General features: G+C 35.0%; 1 protein-coding gene across 1 annotated transcript in view; it reads left to right on the top strand.

Moving 5' to 3' along the window:
• Positions 1-22,369, top strand: part of GULP1 (GULP PTB domain containing engulfment adaptor 1) — a 64,894-nt gene that overhangs the window by 26,963 nt on the left and 15,562 nt on the right. The window contains exons 4-8 of the mRNA XM_029084937.1: positions 4,716-4,814; positions 7,506-7,643; positions 10,312-10,428; positions 10,813-10,905; positions 20,268-20,492. Of these exons, the coding sequence (XP_028940770.1) occupies positions 4,716-4,814; positions 7,506-7,643; positions 10,312-10,428; positions 10,813-10,905; positions 20,268-20,492 (672 nt within the window). The remainder of the gene's footprint in view (positions 1-4,715; positions 4,815-7,505; positions 7,644-10,311; positions 10,429-10,812; positions 10,906-20,267; positions 20,493-22,369) is intronic.

The following is a 22,369-nucleotide window of genomic DNA, read 5'->3' as shown; positions in this document are numbered from 1 at the left end:
ACACAGCTGGTTATCAAGAGATTTATCTGTGGCCTTTTCATCCTTTTCCTCTTCTTGACAGCTATTTTTCGGAGGTTATGATTTCATTATACCCACATAAAACATGCGTGAGAGTCTGGACCATAATATGACCAAAAAGATGTTATGTAGTGACTGCAAAAGAAATAGGAGGGGTTTGGGGTTTTTTTCTTTTAGCATCTTTCCTTATAATGAATGTTGTTATGTAAAAAGAGGAAAAGCATCTTCTCAAAGCCAGGTATAAAGCTGTGCCTCAGCGTAGGCAAATACATGTTTCAAGGTGTCCATATGAAGTGTAATGTCTGATGTCTCACCAGAAGCTTGTGTAAAGCAAAGGAGTTGAACCTCTGTTCCCTGGGCTGAAGATTAGCACCCACATCACAGAAATATCTGTCTTTGATGTTCCGAGTTTTAATAAACTCTTGAATTGTGCAGTGAGGTGTAAATACGAAATAAAAGCACATAGTTTTGATTTGCATAGCTAAAATTGACTTTGATAGAATTTGGTTTAAACATTATTTCTTTAACTAAAACTCCTGGCTGTTTTTAAAACATTTTTTTCCCCCTCCTGTTATTTTGATTAATCCTCTGATTACAGTTTGCTAAGACTTGATGCATAAGCATTTCAAATGTAATTTTAATAAGAGTCTCAAAGTATGCAGTTTTCCCTGCTACTGTAATAAAAGTCAGATATATGGAAGTTTTTTCTTTTTTTTATTTTTAAAGCTAATTTAAACCATAGAGAATAGATTTATTTGTATCTGTTGCTTTCTCTAAAATATTCAAGAAAAATAGGATATTAATTCTAAAGGAGTTAAATAAATGCTAACCTATCTCACTGAGCTGCTCATATTATTATTGGGCCAAATCTGGGTGTCTTGCCTGAGAACAATATATGTATAAGCTAACAGCTTAAGAATTTGGCCCATCGTATCTCTTCCCAAGCCATACTGTGATTCATTATAAACTTATATCATTGTCCATTTTGATGCCAATGGGAGGCTACAGATTTTTACCCTCTTAAATAATCTTGTTCCTGTGTGTGCTACAAATATTACTTTGTTTCAGATGTGTGCTGAAAGGGGAAAAATAATATTTGCAAATCTTCCCTGTCCAGAGGTCCTCTGGGTCCTCTTTAAGTAGAAGGAATGAGTAGAAAAAAGAGAAGAAGGAAAAAAAAGAAAAAAAAAAAAAGGCAAATTGTCTGATACCTGACTAAGCGTTAGGATCTGCTGTTCAAAACCCTGCACAAGTTTGGGAGGTGCCTGAACTTGGCATTCTAGAGGAGGTCAGATAAGAAAGAAATTACTGATCAGTATCTGTATGTTGTCTGCTATTACACAGAAGAGGGGGTGGGCAGGAAATGCAGTAAGAATTTATCTACGTGTACTTTTCAGTCACTGTATCCCAGTAAACTTTTTATTTAAAAGCTTGTTTGTCTGTCTGGATGTCTGTGTTGAAGATATTATTTTGTGGTTTTCTTTCACCATTAGCTTGGTTTTGATTTGATGGCATTTTTTACAAAGTGGGTTTCCAGTCCTCCGCTAACTTTTGCAAATATCCTGTGATCTTTCCCCATTTTGTCAACATCCTTCTGCATTTGGAAATCTCGTAACATAAAATTTGAGTAGTTTCTCATGAGCAGCTGATGCAGTGCAGCCATTGTTGTCTTCTTAAGGATCTTGAAATATCCAAGAATTGCATTAATCTTCCAAATTGTAGTTTCATGGGAAGGTCCACAGCTAGCAGAAAGCCTACCATGGCATCAAGACTTTCCTAATTCCATATTCACAGGGTAGTCTCCCATGAAAAAAAGTTTGTTCCCGTTGACTTGCATAGATGGCAACAGGTAGTTTGTTTGCATACAGGCAGTCTGTGGTGGTGTGGTTGGTGAGGTATTCTCTGTGTCATTTGCCCCTCCATCAGCCTTCATGAGCTGCAAGCTTCTTCTGTAATGATTTTAGATTTCAGATCGTTAGTTACTTTTCCCCCCATTTCTTCCTCTTATTTTTTCTCCTTGCAGCTTTTATCAGTAATTATTTTCCTCCTGGTCATTGTTCAATAATGTCATGCTTAAGAAATAAACCCGGCTGGAATACATTAGAAACATATCTTCCCAATGACAATTTCCTGTTTATAACTGCATCTGGAGAGTAATGTAACTAACTTAACTAACACTTTCTTTGTATTGCTTCATTCCCTAAATACAATGGCATGCAAAACTCAGTCAAATGCTTTGGCTAGTTTGACAAGCAGCATTTTTTGTAAAATCCATATTGATCATCATTAATTTCATCTCACTTGAATTCTCTAGTTCTTGACGTTTGATTTATGCCTTTTGAGAGTGGAGACGTGGTAGGGTCTTGTTTACCCTTTTTTTAGTATTGGCACAGAATTATCTTCTGAAACTTCCTCAGTGTTGTAAGACTTCTTGACTACTTGGAGCAAGCTTTGGCCAGCTGTTCTAAAACTTGTGCAAGTTATTCAGATCTACTTAATTTAAAAAGTTTTCATGTTGTAGCTGATCAGGACTCTGATGAGATAATTACAGTTAGAAAACTAAGCATTTTATCACTATTCTTAACATACACTATGGCTTTAACTCAGTAAAGTCAAATATTTATGCCTCCTCTTCATTGCTGCAAAGAAATGTTTGTGTGCATCTTGTTTATAAAGGGACATTTGCAAAAAACAGGGTTCACTCCCTATATATAGGGAGATCTCTACAGCTCTTTGCTGTAATCAAGCAAAGGGAGCCAACCACAGAACCCTGTTGTACTATGAAAAGGGACCACGTATGTCCTCAAAGTTTTGCCCAATAAAAGGACATAACCAAATTACAAATCAGAAAGGAAGGCTGATGGAATGGGCAGTATTGAGTAAATGTATGAAAATTATCTGAAAGACAATTTAAGTTTTATATTCAACTTGGGAAAAAAAAAAAAATCTGTGCTGAGAAAACATTGATTTGCCTATCATTTCTCTGTTTTTTAAAGCAAAGACCTAAGAATGAAACAGCTTAAGTTGGTAGTTATAAAATTTAAGTCAGATTTTTGGGGGTTTCTAATTAGTTATTTTTATTAAAGAAAAAGATTTTTTTTCCTGTAGTAAGCAGTAAGTCCTAGTAATCATCATGCACAAACCTTCATAAAATATTTGGCCAATGGTTGTGAAGCATGTGATACCTATAAGCTAATATGATACATTAATCAGTAATAAAGTGGATAGGTCATGTTACTGTATGAAGATTAATTATAAATTAATGCTTAGTTGCTAAAATATTCAATAAGTGTGCTTTCAAAATGAGGAATAAAATTGAGAGGAAGGGAAAAACAGGTTAATTATTTAGGGAGATTCTTAAAGCTAGTTAATACTTTGCCATGAACAGAGCCATCTACAAGCAAAATGAAATAAAATAGAGACAGTCATACTGTGTAAATCAGTTGAGTTCACGGGCATAGGAATAGAGGCAGAGCAAAAACCCAAACCCTCAACTATCACTTAATTAATTAATTCATTAATTAAAAGCAAGAGTTCAAGTAATTGTGGGGGAGGTATCACTTAGCTACAGCCGAGTACTTCACAATCACAAGGTAAATCAGGCCTCTGTCTTCCAGCACCTTCTTAACCTTCTTAAGGTAGGTTAGCACCCTTGTTGACATCCTAGAGTCTTTATGCCACTAAAAGTCATTGTCTTCAGTGACTTTTTATATAGTTTATTTGTACTGATGGTGAATTATGTGTTCAATTATACTTGAGTGGGAGCAAATTTGAGGACGGTATGTTCAAACATATAGCAGTGAAGCAGAGACTCCACTCCTCTGGCCCTCAGTTAGTCATTGTCCTTATTTATGCATTTGAAGATACCATTCCAGGCTGTCAAAGACTTGAGAGGAAAAGGGCTGATAACAGAGCAAAGTACAGAGCAATTCCCTATTTTTGCTAAGAAAGCTACCCAAATTCAGAACACACAGCAACATAGCAAATTTTGGATACTCTACTTATTCTATATGCAGCAATCATGAGAGAAAGACAAGACCTAGCTGCTAGAAAAGGAGATATAAAAGGATGGAAAATATATTGAATAGGACACATTACCCAACCCAGTCATAAAATGTTGTCTACCCATCATGTAGTGAATTGTAGCAAAATAAATCCTGAGAACGTGATAGAAGAGATCAAGTATTTCTTAGGTGTTGACAGCTGTAGTGCTTTCACACTGAGCCTGTTTAAAAGAATTGATTTCCTTAGAGGAACATACGGGAAGTAGTCCGTGCGTGTGTACAGAAGTGAGTGTAGAAATAGTGGGATGTGGAAAACACAGCGTTGTTCACTGCTCAACAACCAAGCAGTTGACAAACTGTCTGAAATAGTTCAGGTTTCCACTGTTCAAGAAATCTCATGCAAAAACTTAAATTAAGTGCGTAAACAGCAGGTAAAAGTTTCAGGAGAACCAGCTAAATAATTTTACAATATTTTTCCTTGAATTATAGGAATATTCTGTAGTGTGCAGTCAGAGATGCTGTTCTGTGCCCAGCTGTGACTTTGGGAATGGTTGGTGGTGTTTATGAACTTTTGGAAGAAGGAAGGAAACAACTTCAGGTGGAAGGAGTTGAGAGGAAATGAGAAGTAATTTAAGAAGTAAAGAAAGAAAACTTAGTATTAATGTGATTGCTGTTGTATTTTTCTTCTTATAGTTTGCAAGACATATCAAGAAATCTGAAGGCCAGAAGACACCCAAAGTTGAATTACAAATCTCAATCTATGGTGTAAAAATTCTCGATCCAAAAACAAAGGTAAGACACTGATAAATTTATAGTGTCTTACCTAAATTACATAGTATTAACTGTTTTTAATGTTTTTATTGTTTTATATTTTTAAAAAGTATTACAATGAAAGCCATTCTGTTGATGGAAAATTCTTCTAAAGTATCATTTCTTGTTCCAACACATGGGTGACATCTTCCCAGGAAGGCACATGATGCTCCAAAATACTGTAATACTGTAATAAGCTGTAGCTAATGTGGGATTTAGGTTTTTATAATCCTTTCACACCAGAACTTTTAAGTTCTAAGGAAGATGAAAACACTGTGGTAAATAAATGTTAACACCGCATGTGATAGACACCTTTCCAGATGATCACCGTTGTGTAGGTACCTACATGTAAGTGTGCGCAGGTGAATGACGAGACAGTTTGTTTGCCATGACTGCTTCTTCATGCTGCTGCTTTGGAATTGCACCTCTCTTCCCTTAACCTGTTCACTTTTTTCCTCCTTGTTTTTTAATTTATATTTATTTTTAATTGTATCCCCTCTCCCTAGAAGGCTTATGTTTCTCAAGTGCATTACCCATTTATTTGTAAATTTATGTAGCAGGTCATAAGCACTATTGTAGGCTTTTCATCTGGCACAGCATGACAATTCCTGCCTTTTCAGTGTTTAAGTCCATTGAGTCATCCCATGGATGGGTTTTCTGTTCCTTTGTTTGCTCTGGTATTTTGGAAGGGGTTACGTAGTAAGTAAAACATCCTCCTTACAGACTTCAAAGAGGAATAATGAGATAAATATAATCAAGCTAAAAAGTGTGTATTCAATAGTCAGCACTTCTTAACATCTGAGTGCTCTTAAATCTTTTATACATGTGTCGAATATTGTATTTGAATGAACTGTTTGTTACTGCTTCTTAATTGTGGAGTAATTGCTACCATTCAGACAGTGATACGGCCTTTTGGTAGCTTTAGTTCAAGGCTGTATCTGCTTGCAATCCATTTTTGCTTCAGACTCCTGATACAACCACAATTCAACAGTTCATAAGCAGAGGGGGCAAGAAATACCCATGTCACCTTTAATTGCAGTTTTTGCATCTTCCTTAGGTCATAGGTCAGAAATGGGTATTAAACCCCATATCCTGGCAAAAACTGTTTTAAAATAACAGTTTTGAATGCCAAAATATGTTAGTCTTCCTAACTCTTCCTGCAGAGATTAACCCAAAGCTGTGGGACAGAAGTTCCTGGGGGAATAGGAACATTCTAATCTCTTAGCAATGTTGTTATTACAACTCAAATGGTAATCATCTATGAGTAGTCTTTTTATCTCCCTCGCTTTGTTTCTTAAAGCTACATGTTAATTTAAATTTGAATCAAGTTTTCCTTCTTTTTGTACAATTTATAGATCCTTCAGGAAATTACTAAAATTCTGTGTTGTTATAGCTGATTACAATATTTTTTCCCTGAGTGTTTTTGAAACAAATCATTCAATATTTTTACAGAGGAATATTGGTTTATATTCATGTGATGACTGTCAATTGTGGTAGGAACAGGAGGTCTGTTTGTATACTTGATTCTATACCTGGCACTCAAAAAAAGTAGAATTGTAGAAAAGTGGTTCTGTGCTTAAATTGTATAAAGTATTTATATGGATCTATGAATCTAAAAGAGCCAGAACAAGGACGTGTTATTGTATGTAACGCTTAAAGAACTACAACAGAAAGAAATTAAATGTGTGAGAGATTTGTGGACATGGGAGAAATAGGATACACAGAAAAACCTCTGTAAAGACTGAGAAAAGGAACCCAGTTGGGGCAAGGGGAAAAGATTGCCCATATGGTACATGTTTTTTGATAAATAGCTGTGTGCAGCGAGGGCATGCCCTTGTTTATGAGCTTATAGCTGCACAGAAACTTTCTTTTTTTAATAGATAATATTTCACATCTAAACTGCATATTTTCCTTTAAAGCAAATACTGCTTTCCCATGCAATAAGCCAAATAAAATAAAATACCAAGAAGAGACTTGTTGAAAAAAAAAAAACAACAAAAAAAATAGTTTGTTTCAGTCTTGTTAAGCTCTCTCAGCTGAAGAGCATTGCCACTGCAACTTTTTAAAAAGCTGGAACATATTTTTAATGGTAAGTGAAATATAGTATCTAAAATATACAAATAATATTTAAAAGTTGTTTGCATTACATTTTAAGTGAGCAATTATTTAGCTGGTTTGTTTCTCTGTGCCCCTGTATTTGGATGACAAAGCAATTTTATTTCTGTTTTCTATATTTAAGATAGAAAAGTAAGGACTTATTTCAGTAAAACCATTTTAAAAACCCTGGAACATGATGAAATCTGAAGGTGGTATGCAACTGGAAAAAGAACAGAGTATTTTATGTAATCAGACCCTAAACAAATTGCATAGGGATGCAAAGCAACAGCAAAACCATTTCTGTAGAACAGAAATTACTGTCCAAATAAACACTGTCTAAATAAAAACTTCCTGTTTACATTGAGTATAAATGGGAACATTTGTTAGGAGATGAGTTTGCTAACTCTGTTACACTTTAAGTCCATTTTTGGGCGCTCTCATGTACAATGAGACACATTCAAAAATGTTCCTGCAACTTGCCCACTCTTTTGTACATGAAGAAATCCGGAGTTTTACTTTGTGCATCTTTATCCTAAGCAAGTACAGTAATTTCTTAAAAATAATCTTTATTTGCAGGAAGTCCAGCACAACTGTCAGCTCCACAGGATATCATTTTGTGCCGATGATAAAACTGACAAGAGAATATTTACTTTCATATGCAAAGACTCAGAGTCAAATAAGCATCTGTGCTATGTATTTGACAGTGAAAAGTGTGTAAGTATGAAAGAAGCTTTAAAAGAATGTGGGTGACTTAGGGACTTTGATTGCTCTGCTTTGAAATAAAACAGGAATGGTTAATAAAGGCAAATAGCCTGCCTGCTAACTGGGTCACTTTCATGTGACACATACAATCTTTCATGCTGATACAGTGCCTTGTAGCTTAGATGCATTAATTTGAAGGAGAGCCTTTTCCGTCGTTATCTAAGGTGGTTTTCTGGGACCATTCTTCTCACTACCCAGCTCAATATCCTAGGCCAGGCATCTGCATTGCTTTCAGAGAACACGCTGCATCCCACCGAGTTTGAAATGTTTGGGCAGCTCTTTTGCAGAGGTTGCTGCAGCCCTGTGGCTGAGATACCTTCACAGGCTCTTCTGCTGATGTGTCTGCCTCAGATTTTTTTAATTTCTTTTTTTTTTTTTACAGCAAAGTTCCCCATTCTCTGCCCACCCCCCTGCCACGTCTCTCAAGTTTGTTAATGCCATGATGCACAACCAGAGAATTCATAGCACCAACCACTGACATTCTCTCATGTCTGAGACAGAACAGGGCAACTGTTCAAAAATGTGCAAGAGCAGAAAAAAAAAATAATACTTTAGGACGGGAAATGAAGAAAATGGTGTCTAGCTGAAACAAGGTCATGTGTTTACTCTGGCAGAAAGTAATTAACAAATAAAAACACTGGAATCAACACTGAAAAAGTATGTTTAGGGTTTTTGATAATCTGGAGCCTCTCTTTTTGTTTTATTCTGAAGCAGATGAGATATCATACAAAGGAAATAGGAAGGAAACATTGTTTTCTTTTTTTCTTTTTTTCTTTTTTTCTTTTTTAGAAAAAAATGCACAGTCACTTCTATTTATGTGCAGTTATGTAGCATTATATGTTACTTCAGTGTTTCTGATTATTTTCTTACTCGCCTGCATTGCTCAAGTGCCTTCAGTAGATATTGCTCAGAACTGCTATACACATCTGTTCATTTCTCTTCAAATTTCTGTCCTGTGCCTCTTTGTCACACATTCCCATGAGTGGAAGGTGTCCCTGCCCATGGCAGGGGGGTTGGAACTAGATGAACTCTGAAGTCCCTTCCAACCCAAACCATTCTTTGATTCTGTCATTCTGTGATTTTAAATTGCCCTTACAGTCTCTGCACACTAGTACCATTTTTATTCCAGACCAATGTGCCGTTTCTTATTCTCTTTAACCTGATATTTCACTTGCTGTAGTTTTTTCCTTTATTCCACTCTTTGCTCATTAGTACTTTCAGGTTTCAAAGGATCCCACCTCAGTTGGTGCTTTTCATTTCAGCCAACCTTCATCTGTCCAATATAGGACAACATACGCCCAGTGGCCATTACACTTTTCTTTTACTAACACAAACAGTTATTCTCTAAACCAGTCCTAGTTCAGGTTTTTTGGTCTAATTCAGTCTAATTTGATTAAAATATTTTCTTGGTGGTTGGGGGGGTGAGGGGGGTTGTTGTTGTTGTTTTTTTTAAATAAGGTGGCCATATGTTTGGGGTTTTTTTTCACAATAGTAAGATGGGGGAGTTAATTCCCCATTTCTGTAAAACTCAGGTCTTCACATACCTCTACTGAACGACTTTACTGTTGCACTGATGGATAAAAGGCTGGGAGCAGCACATTCTATATGATTTTTGTGCATCCAGCCCTTCATGTTCTTATAGGTAGTGAAGCAAAAACACTTTTGACATTGAGCAGAATGCTCTGTTTTCATGAGAAACAAGCAATTTCAGGTTTTCATTTCAATAAAGAGGAGAAAGTTGTAGTTTAGCTTTAGCCAGATTAATGTTTTTTCAGATTGTTTTTTTTTTTTGTTCCCCTGACAAATTGTTAGAAACAAAAAAAAGTTCTTACTGTGTTTACTTTTTCTACTAAAGTTCTAAGGCCAATGGCATATCCTTATGTTCCCCTTTTATTGGTGCCTCAGCATTTTTTCATTAAACCTCCGTGTGCTCAATCAACTTCTTGTACACTTATTTTTACCATTGTTATTTTTAAAGTAGATTTTCTATATGAATTGTTTATACACATAAAACATATGGTGTGAATCAGCATAGAACTACTAAATTAATATATTTTGCACATAAAAATGTGCATTCTATTTGGTTTTTGGTATTTTTGTAATCAGAAGTACTTGCACAGGTAAATACATTTATGCAATGCTGACTGGAATATTATAGGATTTCTGAAAATAACTTGAAAATAAATTTAAAAGCAATAGAGGTCACAACATCCATTAATATGGAAACATTAACTCATGAAAATTAAAGCCATATATTTAATGATAGAAAAGCCTATATTTGCTTCAGAAATCACCAGAAAAAGACACACTGCAGCATGCCATTTGTATTTATAGAAATTAAGAACGTAATTTTTACTAAAAAATTTGCTAATTGTTTTCTGCGTGTTCAATCTCCCTTCTTTATCTGAAGTATTTTTAAGTTGCTTTCCTAGCATTTTCTGTCTGGGTATTTTACTGAAGACTGTTGTCCATGCTTCTTTGTGGTGTTGACTGTGTGATGGATGAAACAAACCCTTTGTGCATGGTACATGGTGTAACATATTTCCTAATCATCTGAAATGAAAACAATTCTATAAAATATTCTTAATATGCTAATTTCAGTCTTATGTTTTATGTAAAGGCAGAAGAGATAACTTTAACAATTGGTCAAGCATTTGACTTAGCTTACAGGAAATTTCTGGAATCTGGAGGAAAAGATGTTGAAACAAGGAAACAAATTGCAGGTTTACAGAAAAGAGTAAGTTCTGAACTACATTTTTTAAAGAGATGAAAGAACATGCTACTGTATATGTGCTACCTGCTTTCTATGGCAGCATAATTTACAGCTTTATTCTTAGGTTGCTAAGAATTGCAACAGATACTAAATGAAAATTTAAAGAAGACCTGATAACTGTGAAGCAGTATTATATTTTTTGCTATTTTGCAAGATTGTTAAAGAGCAAAGCAAGGTTGAAATATGAAAGATACAGAAATTTAAGTTTAATTATTTTTTGTAATCAGAAAACTAGTTAAACATTGTTTCTTAATCACCAGATCTCAGATAAAACTTATTCTCAATGAGTGTTGTTGTTGAAATGAATGAATATCCCAATAGCTGTTGCAATAACCACTTGCTTTGTAGATTCAAGAATTAGAAACTGAAAATACAGAACTGAAAAATAAAGTTCAAGATTTGGAAAACCAGTTAAGAATAACACAAGTACATTCATCTCCAGTAAGTACATGAACATAACTCATATCTGAAGTTACTTTAAATTTATAATCATCTGTTATGATAATTATTAGCATCTCTGCTGTTTCCAGTGATTATGATTAACATACAGTGATCATGTAACATATCTGTTGAAATGCAGTATTGAAGTAACAGTAAGATTGTGACAAGCCAACAAAAGTGCAAATTGCAGTCTCTCAAATTGTGGTTCTTTAATCCCTTTGTCCTACCTACTTGTGCTGCCTAAAGACAGTAAATACTCCTTTTAGTAGACATCTAAGGATGAAGAACTCTGTTCTGCACGTAAAGGATCTGTTTCAAGAATGCTGCTTTGAATTTTTCTGGCAAATGTCTGTCACAAGCATATTGTCACTTACAACTGACATTTTCTAAATGGCTTTTTACAAATTTTGTCTGTCTCTCAAAGGATTCATTAGGTCCAAGGAACTAACACGGGTGGGTAGGTAACAAGGAGCAAGTACAGGTTCCTCATCACTGGGAATTTCTCACGCTTTCTGCTATTCTATAGATGATCATGACAAAAGTATTTGTAAACGCCTGACTGACAGGTACTTACATCTAGGCAGGACCTCTAAAAATGCAGGCTGCATTGCAAACTGATCTTAATGACTCTCCTCTTCTTACAAGTGTATTCTATCTGTACAGCATTGGGTAATTGTGAAAATAAATAAAACTCCTTAAAGTATGTGTAGCAAAATCCTAGAAGAAGATGGACTGCCTTGTTCCTGCCCTGGATGTGTGCCATGTCACTTTAAATGGGTGTTTGGAAATTTGGGCAATGTAAAAATATGCTCATAATGGTGATGACAATTTTTCAGCAGTGTCTATACAGTCCCTTGATATTGCTTAGATAGTTGTTCCCATGAGGAAAAATTAGTTATTTCATTGTACTTAGAGGAGAGAGCACTATAAATTATAAACACAGCATAACTACCACAGTGAAAGTTGTGAGTTAAGAACGTCTTTTCATTTATGAAGCATTCAGTGAAAGGTAATCAACTTTAATGCTAGATTTAAAATCAATTTACTCAATTCTTTAATCTTTTCTTTTCCTTAATTGAGGTGGCAGCTAGTTTGTTTTTATTTATGAGTATAATAACTAGATGTATATTTGAATTCAACTAAACAGGCTTTTAAGTCCCTTGTGATAGATGCATTTCTCCTTCATTTACATTAATGAAGAATTTAGTAATTGCATTTAGCAAACAACTTAAAGAAAATTAATAATAATGAAAAAAATCTTGTAGCTTGTGATTTATTTTGTCTTTTAAGACAATGGTGTCTCATTCCTTATTAAAGAGCTAAGATCTAGATTTGTGAATTTGCCAGCCATTTGTAAATTCTCTCCAGAGATGGTGTTTTATTGTTAATTAGTATTGGTACAGTGAATATGTATATCACTTAAGTAGCACTTATGCTACAAAAAATATATAATATTGATAATTATTCATATTAAAATATTAATTCATTTTAATAAATCACTACCAGCTATTAGTTTTCATGTATCATTTTATTGCTTTATTTACTACTTAATCTATTTTAAGAAAAAAACCACAAAGATTTCTGGTCGCAAATTTCTGAGTTTCCTCATTATTAGAATTGCAGTAAGAGCCATCTAACAGCCTATTTAGTATCTAAATTTTATTTAGATCTATATAAATGAATAAATACTGGAACACATTGCCCAGAGATGTTGGAACTATCTGTGCTCTTGGAGATACTCAGCACTTCCCTGGATGTAGCCCTCAACAGCTTCAGCTAATTAGATCCTGCTCAAGCCGGAGTTTGGATTAAGCTACCTTCCTCTTATATGATTCTTCGATCAGTTGTGAAGCCAACAGTAAAAGAAAACAAATACATAAACACATATATTTAGGAAGTGCTAAATAGGAAAGTGCTTTTCTCAAATCTAGGAACATAACTGTATCCATCAAACATTGTCAACTTTTGTACCTTGCCAAGAGACTTCGTTCAAGCAGGTCTGTTTTAAACTAGATTGTGTACATTGTAAACCAGAGCTCTTAATTGTGCTGGCATAACAGCAAGTGCATAGAAATGAAACAATTGGGTTGAAAATAAATGAAGGAATGGAATAGTGTTTATGAATAGAGTTTATGAAGTGACTTCAGTGCAGGGAAAAGGAAGCATAAATATTTTTAATATGGTTTGAGTCCAATAAAGGGATCATAAGTCAAAGTGCCTGGAATAGCAGCAGATGTGATTTGATGATACCTACCTCTTTTACTATGTGAGTAACAAATACGTGTGAAAGGAGGAAATTACAAACAATTCATAAGACAATAGATTGCCTGTTACAGTTTGCAATAAATTTTATACACTTCTAATTCAAATCAACTATAATTTCAAACATGACTTTGCAAAGTCCTAACTCCTGTTATTAAAAACCAGAAGTGGCATAAAGGCTATTTTCCTCTATTTCCACATAATTTCTGTGATGAAAAAGATCACTTTACTTTTAAAAAATATTAGAGATTCTTTTTTGATGAATTAAAATTTTAAACTTTTTAGAACCATATTGTTAAAAATATCTGTACTACTGCTGCTCGATGTTGTCAAATTTAGAGAAGAAAAATAGCAGTTCTATCTTGTGATCATTGTGTTACAGTAAAATTTTCAAATCTGCTGACAGTAATTTATTAAATACTAAAATAAAATCGCTTACATAAATCAAGTAGAATGTCCAACATGGGGAACAATACCGCATCTGAGTGACTTCCCAAGCACTTTCGATTAGATGTGGGAAAACTTCCTTCCCTGCAGATATTCTTTGCGTTACGTGCTATGAACATCACATAATAATTCTCATTATTTAAACAGGTTTATTAAACTATAAATTTTAGATTTTCTCACAGCTCTCATATCCATGCTATTGAATTATAAAGAGGTGCCAGTGCCATATGAGAGCTTTCTGAAGCTTTAAAATTTTTAGACATATGTTATTTGATTTATTTATATTTAGTTAATTTGATACAGCTGTAAGTTCTTATCAGTCCAGTTTGATGTTATTCTGTGTGCTGAGGTCTAGGGAGGGACCGTTCAATGATCAATAGAAAGTTTAAGCCCTGATACTTGATACCTGATATGATAAAAGTACATGTGCCGTTATCTATCACAGTAATTTGTAAAGAAATGTTAGGTTTCAGGAGCCAACTACAGATGGTTATAGAGTTGCTTCTGTTCATGCTTAAATAGTAACTTGGATTTTCATATTTATGCTTTCCTTTTTGTACTTGGTTGTTTGCATGCTGTTGGTACCTTCTCAACATTTGCCAAATGTGCTGAAATGGCTTTCCTGTCTGAGAGGTTGTTGACTGTGCTCTTCCTATAGTGATTAATGCGTGGTCACAGAAACACTTGATAATCAGCAATTCATTTGGCACTTCAGAAGTCAACACTAGCAACTTGATTAAACAAGTATATAGTTAAAGCAGCAGCAGATGTTGCAAGGGCCTGTGATGACAGTTCACAGAACATGACAAATATAAACACTGAAATTGCGTTATGTCCTCTTCTCCTTCAATCCCCATCCCTATGGAAGGGGGACCACAAGCCATGCGGTCCAGGCAGGCATAATTGCAGGCTGACAATGGGTATGTATTTTCTTTCCCCATGAGAGAAGGTTTAGGAGTATTAGTGTTTATTGCACCCGTAGTGTTGTTACAGACACCAGGTGACGTCACCGCCATGCTTTATTTGTTAAAATACTGATCTAGGTCAGAATGTCTTTCCCACTTGTCAGTAACTGAGAAACCATTTGTATGCCACGCCAGTCTATCATTTCTTTACTCATGCTTCTTCCTTCTGAGGTTGATTGATTTTTGTTTAATTTCTTTAATTATTCTAGACACATTAGTCTTCCCTTTAATTTTTAATGAAATTAAGTAGGTAGAAAATACCTTCAGAAATTAGAATTTCAGGGTTTTTTGTATTATTTCAATGACCCTTGACACTGTTGCGTTTTTTTAAACAAACAAACAAAAAAATCCATTTCTGCTTTTTCTGACAATGAAGCTAAAGCTCAGGTCATCTGATTCCCAGACTGTTTTCCCATGAACAGGACCAGATTGCATCTCCTGTTCTCACTTCAGTATCAAAAAGACAAAAGAATCTGAGAGCATCTTTGAACTGTGGATGGATACCTTATTGTGTATATAGTTTTAAATGTTTAGCTCATTGCATATTTGGAAAAAAAATATCTAGTCTCAGCATGCCTCAATTCTAAGTAGATACATCCAGACTGTCATTTAAAATAAACTTTTCTAACTTCCTGTTGTCATTTAAAATAGCCTTGCTAACTAAATATGAAGACATACATAAAGCCATTTGCTGGAATTCTTACTCAGGATCAAATGTAATATTATCAAGACTTAAAATTCAGATTCCTCTTTTCCTTCCAATATGTTTTAAAAATATTTTGTCTATAGTTTATCAAAGATGGCACTTTATATATGTGATGCTCAAGAACAAATTAGGCATACCAGGCTGGACTGCAATACGGGACTTTACTGACAGATTCATTTCTCTAAAAGGAGTCAGTCATGTGTTCACATATTGAACTCTTGGGTAATAATGTAGAACACTTTATTTCCAAAACATACTGCTAAAACACCTTAATTTGCTGATCTCTGACATTAAAATCTATACAAAGAATATTATGCATTGTGACTTATCCAAAATCCATTATTGTTCTGAGAAGAACATGCAAGCAGTGAATTGTAAGCTGAAGCTTCATTTTAAGCACAGAATTAAAAATATTTTGGATGATTGGTAATTAATTTCACATATGAGATAATGTTTTTCTAACTGAAACTTCTGTTACTATTTTTTTAAATTACATGCTTTTTTAGGCAATAATAATTAATTGGATTATTAGGATATTTATTGTGAACCCTCAATTGCTCTATTTAAAAAAAAAATTCCACTCACATATGAAAATTGAAAATAATAATTAAAAAATTGGGGATTACTTTTCTCTCTGCAGTTCATAAGTAGTGCAAGTTATAGGCTTGTTTGGGAAATACAGAGGCAAATCTAATCTAAAACGGCTTTCCTGATTCATCTTGCTTGGATTGCAGATTTTTTGCATGCCGTGTAAGGGTTTATGTGGGGATGTATTTTAAAATACTGGCAGACTGAAATGGGTGCAAACTGTGCATGAATAATGCAATTATGTCCCCTTTACATTTTTGCAATGTGTAAGTGGGTGCAAAGCATTGACAGCAGTAGGCTCCTGCTTTTTAGGGTTACATTTGCTGTCCAAATTATCTTGTTGCTTGGTTTTTAGTATCGCTATGAAAAGTTTTCTGTGGCTGTTCTGAATCTAGCCATATGGCCAAATCAACATCAATCTAATTTAGGTGCTTTTTCCTATCAGTATATAAACTGTATGGGAAAAATAAAATTTCTTTTTGAACCTATAAAAGAAGCCATTAAAAGCAATGAGATCATAGTTGGAAATGAAAAAAAAAACCCAAACAACAAAAAACTAGGTGGTATAATCTAATACTTTCACATAAAAGGTATTGTGAAAGTTGAACATGAAATTATCAATCTTCTGCACACTTTTTCTTTCAGAGTGTTGTAACTCTTCAGATTTAGGTTTGTTCAGCACATTCAGTAACTAATAAACTGCTTAGTGATTGTTTTTCTACTTTGGGTTGATGTTTTTAAATACGGTAGTCTTGCTAAAACTTTAAAAAGTTAGTCCCTAAAATGTCTGTCTTTGCTACTGCAGAAGCGTTACACAATAGAAGCTGTCACTTTTTTCTTTTCCTGAATGGATCTGTCAAGCACACACTATACCAAACTAGGAGTTTTCTTTAGCCTTTATAGCTGCATTTCCATGTGCCATGGGAAATGTTGGCATGGATGTTTCTTTTGTCTCTCACTCCTTTGCACGTACAGCTAAAGTTTCCATTACTCCTATATCTGTGCTGTTTACTTTTCATCTCTTTTAGTGGCTTGGCAATACATTAGTCACTGGTCGTCTTTGCATTTGGTCTTGATTATATGAGGACAATCTGATTTTCATTTTGTGTTTGCTTGTGATGACACTGCTCAAGTGTGTATCATGGTAAGACTTCAGATCCTGCTGCTATGTATGAATCCAGCCTCCAAAGATCAGTGCATCCCTGGAAGTGCTGTTTCCTGTCTTTTTTAGCTATTTATATCACTACTGTTGCCTAAAGCAGCCCGAGTTAGCTGTACACACAGCCTTCGTGTGGGTTAGTAGTTAGACAGCACCCTCAGTTTTTCTAGTCCACTGAACAGTAAAGCATTGTAGGCCATGAAGGAACTTCTGATAAGAGAGATTTTTAATCTGTTTTGGGCTTAGCTGAAGTTTATCAGCCATGCCTTTAGGGTTTTCTCTTTAAGCACAAAGGCAGAGAGGAAGTTGTGACAACTGCATGACTCTGAAGCTAGACAGAAGAAAACAGGAATATTCAGGAAAATAACTTAAAAGAGAGAATTACAGAATTTAAGGGAAGCAGAATTAAAAGGCAGGAGGATAAAGTATTGGGAGAAACAGCCCCAAAAGGAATGGTTTTCTTCCACTCACCATTAAGTATTGTCAAATAAGTAGTATGTAATATGTGTTCGTATCATGGCAGTGTGGCAAAAACCCCTCCATTTTTAAATGGAGCATTAAAGGTACTGATTGATTAAACCTTTTTTAAAAGTTTGGGGTTTTTTTAATTGTGACGTAGAAGCATGGGCCACCTGCACCTTTTTCCCCTATTAAAATGCTTTAACATGCTCATGAGAAAACCTCAAGACAGATGTTGGAACTGCATGCATATTTCAGAAAACAGTTTTGGAATGTGCTTAGGCATGTCACTGGATTAAGACTGGAAAGGGGAAAAAGCACATGTTTTTTCTTCATTTATCTTCTACTCTTTCAATTTTATAATATTCTGTATTCAGTGAGCATTTCTTCATAGAGATCTAAAATTCTATTATGTTTGTGATATTAAAAGAAAAAAATTGAAGTTGCCAATGTCAGATTTCATGTAACTGAAAAAGTACTGAATGAACCAGCGGTTCGGTGTGAAATGTCCTGAGATTATTGCATGTCGGATAAATGGGATTGCTCAGTGTTCAAGGCTCAAATGATACAAATAGTGTATGTTCAGTTTTTGAATAAAAACCTTTCATTGCCTGGATTTGATATATGTTCATCATCCTCATAGTTTTGCTGCTTTGCATCCTATATGCATTTTGCTGGTTTCTCTGTCATTTTTCAAGTGATAGACATGCTTTCTTATGGAAGCTATTCATCCTCTGCCGTTTTGCATTTCAGGGAAATATTTTGCTTCCTCATGTTGACTGTTTGTTTTTAGTAACTTCCAGTGTTTACTACTGCGAGATGTACTTTTTTCTGTATATCTGTATAGCAGCAAGTATCACATGGTAGGAATTACACAGTAGCATGGCAAGTCTTCTACCTGTAGTCCAGGGATAATCTTGAAATAAAAATCAAAATTCTATGTCTTGTAGGTTTTTGCATTCATTTTTATTGATTGCAGTTCCAAATCTGCTGTTTCGCAGTTCTGGCTTGGCAACAGGTGAATTCTTTGCAATTGCAATAGAAACTTTTCTTTTTTCTTATGAATTGCAAATTTTGAGTAGAGAGTTTTGTGGTGTTTGTTGGTGTTCTCAGAGGTATGGCATTGTTACTAAATTTGGATACCTGCACCCTTAACCTTTAAAAGGATTTGAAATGTTTTGCTTTCTACAGAACTCTGAAAAAAATTGTTTAAAATCATTAATTAAATCCTGCTCTACTGCAGTTATGCAAACTTCTAATGAAATAATCATGTCATATCAATTGTGTAAGACTATATGAAGAGAATGAAAGCAGACTTCAGAATTTTTGCTGTGCTCAGCCTGGGCAAGTCGGAGGGTTTTTTAGGCAAGATACCTACAGCACAGACCCAATTCCTGCCTTTGCAGTGTATAAACTGTTGACTCTAGCCAAGAAGCACTGTCTGCACAAGTGGTCAGTCCCTTCTGTTAAGATTCAAAGATTAATCTCTCCTCTAAAACCTTGTTTTAACTGTCCAAAGTTGTTTTCCTCAGATTTTGAGGCAGGGATTACAACTTGGCCCAAACAGAAAGATTGGTTGGGCATGTTTCTTAAATCAAATATTTAAAGACATTCCCTTTTTGCTTTTCTTTCTGGGATCAGTCCTAAAGGCTCTTTGTTTCTAAGTTCACTTAGACAAAATCCATTTCTTTTGAAACCTTTCAGGATTGCAGATACTTCCAATTCAGGCAAAAATTAAGGGGTTTTTGTTTTTATCAAAACTCTAAGCGTCACTCTTGATACACAGAGAATCTTTCTGGAATATGCACTGAAATACTCCTCAGTCAATATGAGGCAGCAAGCTTCAGGTTCTTGTCTGCCTAATTCAGACCAGAACCTTGCAGTTGCCACTTTGTCAGCTTAGGTGAGTGCTCTTACTGTCTGTATTCTAGTGTGGATATTACTCATTTGGCTCTGTTCGGAGCTGTTCTGTGGATTTGTGAATAGTTACAATCCTCAACATTTTTACTTCCCCAGCAGCAAAGTTTAATTCCATCCTACATCCTGTGCTGCTGTTGTAGGGACTTGAGGATTCCTTTGCTTTGCAATGATGAATCTCAGCTTTTGAGATACCTACTGAAAATACCAACTTCAATTAGTTATTAATCCACACAGAAAAAATGGCAGAAGGGTATTTATTATATATAAATGTTTAGGTTCTCAAATTCTATGGATGAGGAAATGAAACAAAGTCTAGTGTTAATGCAAACATTAAAATTTGTACACTGTGAGCTTCTACTGTAAGGAGATTGTAGTTAAATAATTAAATTTTCTTTACATTTTGGTGGGATATAAATGGTAGGTGTTTCCTGGCTTGGAGAAAGAAAATTCTGACCTGTGCTTTAACCACCAGAGTAACTCTGCTCCTCAGATATATGTTTACCTCTTAATTTGCATGTGCAGAGATGACTTATTGCCAGTATGTTGGTGGATTTGGGCATTTGTCAGTGCATCTGACATCCATTTTTGGAAAGATGCCTGTCTTCATTTTGTTTGGTGTAATTATCAAGGAGCAAGTCTTCATTCCAGTTAATACTGGGCTACCTTTTACTGTGGTATATTATTAGATTTTGTTTTTAAATATTTTCAAGTTCTGTATCTTGTAACTGTGGCACTGAACAGCAAATTGCTGACAAACTTTTGTGAAGTGTGAAGTGTGGGTTTTTTTTCTTCTTTCCCTGACATTACCATGTTCTGCTCCTCAGAATGTTTTCTCTTTTCTGTGATTCCTTTTCAGCTGCTGCACATAAAGTGTGATAATGATGAACACATGTTTCAAAGACCCTCTGCTTTTTTCTGGTGTAACAATGAGGATTCACCTCCTTGTTTAGATATCTCTTCCATTACGCTTACTCCTAGGAGTTCTCCTGACTCTAGACTACCATCTGGATTGTTAATACCACCACCTTCAAAAAGTGGTCTTCCAAAGCCAGCCAGTGAATACAGCTGCCCAAGACCTCGTGTAATCCTGCTGTGCAAAAGCTTTTTCAGTTTTTCCAGCTTTCCTGTGTTCTCTGTTGTGTATTAACTTGTGTTAAAAATGTGCATTTTGTACAGTGGTTAAAGGACAGAGCAGGTATATCTTAGACTCTCTAGGGATACTCTTAAAATATGGAATTTGCGAAATTTACTCTTATTTCTACATAGCTTTTTCTCTCCCACCCCCAAAACATAAATTCTTATTTTCCTAACATGTATAAATTAGTTCATTAATTAATTACCTCTATGTTATCTCTCAATCTTTTTGTTAAAATTCTTTATAGTGAAAATAGTTATTCAAAACAAGGAATTCCAGATGTCCAACTTCAAGGCCTCTCCCCCTACCCTGCCATGAATTAATATAAAAGCAATCAAGCACTAAATACCTTTTAGCATACTTCATAAAAACTCTGTGCAAAATGAAGGTTGAAAATTATTCTGAAATATGAAATGGGCACATTGCCTGCTTTTTCACAGCAATGTGCTTATACTCTCAACTTTTCTTCCATTTGTAAGTAACATTTGGCTGTATTTGGCAAACATCATGGCTTTTTGCATGTGTTCACTAAATAAAAATGCTTCTTGTGCTTGTATGTATTCAAAATACACATTTCTTAAAACAACTAAAGTACAGTTTTACTTAGACTAGTTGTCTCAATAGTATCAAAATGGCCAGTAACTTCAACAAAATGACATAGGGACAGGAAATGGCAGTGTAAAGTTTGGGTTTGCTTTTCTGCCTGAAAGGCTCATTTAAGACTAAACATAAATACTGTTTGTTTATTTATCTAGCTTCTTGGTAGCCATAAACACTTAGCAAATAAGGAGTATCTACATTAGCATTTACTGTCTCCAAGACATTCTAGGACTATCCATCAGTGTTGATAGGAAATGTAGGTTAATATATGGCACATAGCTACGCATTAAACCTGATGCCACCTGATGCAGACAAAACCCATCTACAATCAGAGAAAGTTTTGTTTGTATGAAGAACAGGAGATGAGATTCATTGTATGTTTACTTTGGGTCAAGCACATCCATTGCCCTGCTTTGAGTGGGAGCAGCTGACATCTGGTGATCTCCCTGACCAAAATTATACTGCTGCTCTGATGTGCACAAAGGCACCAGGAGGTTAATGCAAGGTCCACGAACATAGCAGTAAGAGCTTATTATGTCTAAACAGTATGGACTGAAATCTTTTCACAACAGATGATCTTTAAAATTGCAGTGCTAACTCATGTTGAGGTTCGTAAGAGTTCTGTATGTGTAAAAATCTTTAAGATTAGTTATTTTATGAAGTTAATTCAGCTGTGGTCTTGCCAGGGAATAACGTGACTGAGAGATTTATTTTTTTTAATAGAACAACAACAAAAACATGTTAAATGTGGATTTTTTTTTTTTTTTTCTTGGTATATTTCAGTATACCTAGGTAGAAATATCCTAGGTTTTTGGAGATACTGGACTCTTACAGATCTCCTATAGAACTATAGCTCTCTCCTAATCAAAATTTAAAATGTTAATTAAAAACTCCTAAGAAACGGGAAATGTAGGGCTTCAGAGTCTAGTTTTCTCTTTAAACAGTGCGTTCAGTGGAAGACTGGATCGATTGATATCCTTTCCTTCTCAGCAGCCACTGCAAACTCCAGATAGAAACAGAAGGTAGTTCAGGGCTACCTATAGACTTGGCTTAGAAATCTGTGGCATGTTCTGTCAGAGGGCAGCTTCAGTTGCTGCAGCAGAGGCACTAAAGAAAGAAGCATTCCAAAATAATAAGGTTTAGGTTCATGAAACTGTCATGGACCAGCAGTACTAAAGACTTGCCAGGTTGTTGTATTCATGTATTCTGAATAAAAGGATCCA

The sequence above is a fragment of the Antrostomus carolinensis genome, unplaced genomic scaffold, assembly GCF_000700745.2.
Source record: "Antrostomus carolinensis isolate BGI_N321 unplaced genomic scaffold, ASM70074v2 scaffold3400, whole genome shotgun sequence".
NCBI classification, from domain to species: Eukaryota; Metazoa; Chordata; class Aves; order Caprimulgiformes; family Caprimulgidae; genus Antrostomus; species Antrostomus carolinensis.
The sequence above is the reverse complement of the archived record's forward strand: the minus strand, read 5'-3'. Positions and strand labels throughout refer to the sequence as shown.